This window comes from Ammodytes marinus, assembly GCF_949987685.1.
Source record: "Ammodytes marinus genome assembly, chromosome: 18".
Classification (NCBI taxonomy): Eukaryota; Metazoa; Chordata; class Actinopteri; order Uranoscopiformes; family Ammodytidae; genus Ammodytes; species Ammodytes marinus.
Window position 1 is genome coordinate 1,388,351 of NC_137222.1, and position 6,000 is coordinate 1,394,350.

Sequence of the window (6,000 nt, forward strand, 5' to 3'; positions counted from 1 at the left end):
ATAGAGCGTGTACCATATTGGCTCAGGCCTTCGTTGCAGTGGTCGCGGGTTCAAATCCGACCCGTGGACCTTTACTGCAGGTCATCCCCCCCCTCTCTCTGTCTCTGTCTCCCCATTTCAACTCTGTACTATCTAATAAAGCTTGAAAATGCCCCCCAAAAAAAATCTTTAAAATGGGGAAATGTACTTCCGGAACCAGAGCCTCCGAAAAAGTGAAAAGTCAGAAAATACAAATTTAACACCCAACCATATAGTAACTGTGGAAAAAGAAGTGTGTGTGTATGTGTGTGTTTTTGTGTGTTTATACGTGTTTGTCTGTGTGTGTGTGTGTGTGTGTCTTTTACCTGATACGCTCTTATGAGTGACTGCACAGCGAGATGATCTTTCACCAGTTTCTCCACATTGGGCTGAGCTGCCACCATGGCCTGAGCCTCTGCCAGTGTCTGGGACGTCCCGCCCAGGGGCGGGGGGCTCTGGTAGGCCGCTCCTGGAGGGGCGCCCGCGTTGGCATTACGGAAAAATATATCCCACGACTACAGAGAGAGAGAGAGAGCGAGAGAGAGAGAGAGAGAGAGAGAGAGAGAGAGCATGAAAGAAGACAAATTAGTCAAACGAAATATAGGCTTGTTTGCTATGTTTTAATTAGTGTACAATTAGTGTGCTTGGTGTAGTGGTTAGACCCCCCCCCCCCCCTCTCCCTAAAGAGTCTCAGTCCTCTTCACAACAGACCCGGGTTAGAATCCAGCCCGGGTCGTTCTCTGCATGTCATTCCCCTCTCTGACACAGTTTCAGTTGAAGTCAGAAGCCGGCTCATGACATACTGTACGTCACGACCAAACGTTATGCGATTGGTTGGCAGATCCAGAGTGGCACTGGGCAGATCCAATAGTTTTAAACTTCAACAGACACCCGCCTCCAAGTGAATTAACGTTTGTCAATTGAGCGATTCCATCCAGACCTTCTGTACAAATGAAATGAAGTACGATGGTCTGGTGGGACCAGGCTAAATGAAGTACGATGGTCTGGTGGGACCAGGCTAAATGAAGTACGATGGTCTGGTGGGACCAGGCTAAATGAAGTACGATGGTCTGGTGGGACCAGGCTAGCTAAAGATAGTTATCGAGGTAGTACAGTGTCTGATATGACTGAACCATGATACATGTTGCTTACTGTACGTGGCTGAAATAACTCTCTCACACATGATCTTTTTGACCTTTCGTTATACTTTTCTATCCAGCTCATATTATGCTTATGTTGCTAACCGTCTGATTCATGATACATTACCTTCTGTAAAGTTGAAAAGTTTAAAACAGACGCACACACACACACACGCACGCACGCAGACACATACACACGCAGACAGACACATACACACGCAGACAGACACATACACACACATACACACGCAGACAGACACAATACACACGCAGACAGACACATACACACGCAGACAGACACAGACACAGACACGCACGCAGACAGACACACACAGACACGCACGCAGCTTCAGCTTTTGGGTAACTTCCATCTTTTATATGTTGCTAATTGTATCTGTTGTGTTTTTTTAATTCATTTTATACTTAGACATATTTACTAGTATTTCACTATGCTTTTATTTTCTATGCTCATTGTAGAGCACTTTGTGACCCTGTCTGTGAAAAGCGCTATATGAATATACATTTTACTTACTTAAAGCCATGCAGAAGACACATTGTTTAAGACCTGTACATAGTATTCATTTGATTTCTAGAATTAAAAAAGGTGTTACTTGCTTACGTGGCGCAAAGAACACACACACACACACAACACACAAAGAACACACACAACACACAAAGAACACACACACACACAAAGAACACACACACAAAGAACACACACAAAATAAACCTTTCGTTTTAGTTTTCTAACCAGCTCATTGAAATTGGCTTATTGCTCTGAGCAGCTTTAAAGATCACACATGCAGGAAGCCTCTTTACGTGTGTGTGTGTGTGTGTGTGTGTGTGTGTGTGTGTGTGTGTGTGTGTGTGTGTGTGTGTGTGTGATATGCCTCTGTTGTAGCATAACAGCTGACCCATGTGACATAACATATTATTGACACAGTAACACATAAAGACATTAACACTTGGTCGTAGCCATGAGCAGGTATATCAGGTTTCAAGGCGCACACACACACACACACACACACACACACTTCAATGTATTGAACTCTGAGATGTAGTAAATGTCACTGCAGACATTTTAGAAATCGGTTCATCCTAGCCTGAGAAAAGGCAGAAAGAGTGTTTTATGGTCTCACTGTCTAACACTACATTTTACTAGTGTGACATCGCACATGGTAAAATGTATGGTCAGGATTAACAGGACAGCTGGGCCAAGGGAAGATTGAGGGAAGACTGAGGGAAGAAAAACCTCATTCATTATATTATAATAGTGATTTTATAATGATAGAACGCCGGCCCCGTATGGGTGAAGTATTCCTTTAACACCGTGCTTGTTTGAACAGTTTTATGGCCGCAGAACAAAGTGAAAGTGTGTGTCAAAGTGTTCCTGCTAAATCCAGGTGAATGATTCTTATCAGACTATTGATCGTAAATGTGAAGTTGTTCTGCCTCGCCCTGCAAAAGCAAAGTTTAAAGTTCTAGATAAGTGTAGCAAGGAGGCTTCTTACTCAGCTCTTTTATGCCTCTGGGTCGGGTCTGTCTGTCTGTCTGTCTGTCTGTCTGTCTGTCTTTCTCACTGTCCGTCTGTCTGTCTTTCTCACTGTCTGTCTGTCTGTCTGTCTTTCTCACTGTCCGTCTGTCTGTCTTTCTCACTGTCTGTCTGTCTCTTTCTGTCTTTCTGTCTGTCTGTCTGTCTGTCTGTCCGGGCCATTCTTGTGCGCGCAATATCTCATGAACTCTTTGAGGGATTTTCTTCAAACTTTGCACTAATGTCCACTCTGACTCAAAGATGAACCGATACATTTGACGTCATAGGTCAAAGGTCAAAGTCACTGTGACCCCATTAAGTTAAGTCTTTATTTTGTCAATTACACACACACGCAAGAGGAGTCACACACATGGCGATCGAAATGACATTTAGCTCACCCCTCCTTCATTTCCAAACACACACACGCACACGCACACACACACACACAAACGCAATATCTCATGAACCCTTTGAAGTCTTTTTTTTTTTTTTAAATCAAATTTGGCTCAAGCTCAGACACTTTGATTAGAATAAACTGGTGACATTTCAGAAGGAAAAATGTCAAGTTCACTGTGACATCGCATATTGTGATCGCAAAATCTCATAAAAAAAAAAATAATAATGTTAACCTTTATTTAACCAGGAGAATCTCATTGAGATTAATAAAGATTAATCTCTTTTGGGGTGCTCCGTTAGTGTAGTGGATAGAGCGCGTACCATATCGGCTCCGGCCTTTCGTTGCAGTGGTTGCGGGTTCAAATCTGACCCGTGGACCTTTACTGCAGGTCATCCCCCCTCTCTCTGTCTGTCTCCCAATTTCAACTCTGTACTGTCTAATAAAGCTTGAAAATGTCAAAAAATAATCTTAAAAAAAAAAAGATTCATCTCTTTTACATGAACGCTTTTGAGGGATTTACTTCAAACTTTGCATTGATGTCGACTCTGACTCAAAGATGAACTGAATAGATTGTGGAGGCCTTTTAGAATTTCACTGGTAAGATTATATCAAGGAATTCATTTGACCTTCTTCAACTCTGTTAACCTACAATATACAGCCCCGGAAAAAATGAAGAGACCAGTCTGGATTTTTCTTAAATCTTCATCTCTACATTATTTATTGAAAAGGCTCTTAAAGACAATATTTTTATTGTAGAATTTGGTAGAAATGTTGTCAGTAGTTTATAGAATAAAACCAAAATGTTCATTTTACTCAAACATATGCCTCTAAAGAGTAAAACAAGAGACACTGAACATTTGGAGTGGTCTCTTAATTATTTCCAGAGCCATAAATGCTTGACATGCAGCAGTCAGTTTGGCCACTTAAAACAAAATTTGCATTAATCCTACAACACATTTTAAAAATACCACTAGAGCAGTTTTTATTAAGCATTTTTCAATGTGAAATAACTGGTGCTTCTACTTCTTATGGCCTCTCTGTCATTCACTTTCTCTGCTCCACTGCATGTGACTGCTGTGCTGCTTTGCTATTCAAACAAGCATAAGCACACACACACAGTACACACACTTGTACTTTTACCCAGCTACATTTGGACAGGTATCTGTTTCAATTGATTGCTCATCTTTATCTTTCCAGGTCACTCAGTGCAGAGGTGAAGGGGCACACACACACACACACGGTCTTGGACTGGACATCCTATTCATTGTGAAATGTGGAAAAGCCCTGACTGACAGATGTGAATGAGCGATTTGAGCAAGTCACTGAAAGGCAAATTCAAGTTTCTAAACATTAGCCAGGCTTTACTGGGGATGCACCTAATGTTCGCAAATCGAAATTATTCAGCCAAAAATACCAAAAAAAAAAACTTTTACTGTACTGTGTTCGTGAACTGAAGTGATAAAGACCAAAAACAAGTTGCAGAAGAATGTCGTTTTTGATGACGTGATCAAATAGCAACCAGTGATGAGTGAGCAGTTGCAATATCAGTCCAAATAATCGCAATTAGATATTTTTTCCAAATCGTGCAGCCCTATTGCAGACACTGTTTTGCGGCTATAAGTAGAGAGGGTACATTTGCAAAGACAAGTTGTTTAATTTATCACTTGTAATCAAAAGACACCTGGAACATCGTGCTAATATGATTAACTCGATTCAATATTCAGCCTTCATCCTAGAGTTTCATTATTTTGGGTTTAAGTTTGGCCCGAGAATGTTCATTTCAGTGCATCCCCAAAACATACAACACAAATGTGACATTAAACACACACACACACACACACACACACACACACACACACACACACACACACACACACACACACACACACACACACACACACACACACACACACACACACACACACACACACACACACACACACACACACACACACACACACACACACACACACACACACACACACACACACACACACACACACACACACACACACACACACACACACACGTCCATTACCTTGTGCACATTCTTGGGATTCTCCAGCCACGCGTAGTACATTTCTTCCACATAGTTCGAGCTTGTGCCGTTTAGAAAAGGTTCAGCGGACAGCGATGGTGTGTTCAAGTGTCTCTTAGAAAACGTCCGAAATTTCCCACTACTGCAGCCCGATTCCACCGCCAATTGTCTGGGCGGCTGGGATAAGATCTGTGCTGCTGCCAGTGGCCTAAGCCTTGCAACTGTAGTCCTTAAACGGTGCATAGCTTAAAAAGGTAGCCACAACTCTCCCCTCTCCAAAAAGTACAAAAGGAGTGAGAAACCTTGTCCGGTACAAGGATAAAGCCTCCGGGCACCTCAGTATAGCTGCTGGCTCTCCTCCTCTTTCTCTCTCTTTCTCTCTCCCCCTCTCTCTCTCTCGCTTCTGTCAGCCTAAAACAGGTGAGGTGAGGTTGGCCTTTTCTGCAGCTCCGGTTTTCTTTCTTCTGCTGACAGATTAGAACCTGTAAAATGCAAATATTGTCAGAAACAATCTTTGTCATTCATAGGCAAGGCAGGTTTATTTCTATAGCACAATTCAGACACAAGGCCATTCAAAGAGCTTTACAGGGGCATGAAATACATCAAGATTAAAATACATCAAGTTAGAATAGACATTAGAAAAGCGAATGAAAAATATGAATAGAAATAAAACATTTAAATTAAATTTAAATTACAGGTTTAAAAGGGGAAACTGAAAAGTCTTCAGATTTGATTTAAAAGGAGCGGAGAGTTGCAGCAGACCTCAAGTTTTCTGGGAGTTTGTTCCAGATATGCGGAGCGTAAAAACTGAAAGCTGCTTCTCCTTGTTTAGTCCTAACTCTGGGGACTGTAAGTAAACCTTACTGTCATGTGCACA

General features: G+C 41.9%; 1 protein-coding gene across 1 annotated transcript in view; it reads right to left on the reverse strand.

The window, feature by feature from the left end:
* Positions 1–5,366, reverse strand: part of ogdhb (oxoglutarate dehydrogenase b) — a gene marked incomplete at both ends in the record, with an annotated part of 32,433 nt that extends 27,067 nt beyond the window's left edge. Inside the window, 2 exons of the mRNA XM_080046899.1 lie at positions 345–533; positions 5,124–5,366. Of these exons, the coding sequence (XP_079903025.1) occupies positions 345–533; positions 5,124–5,366 (432 nt within the window). The remainder of the gene's footprint in view (positions 1–344; positions 534–5,123) is intronic.
* Positions 5,367–6,000: the final 634 nt, after the last annotated feature.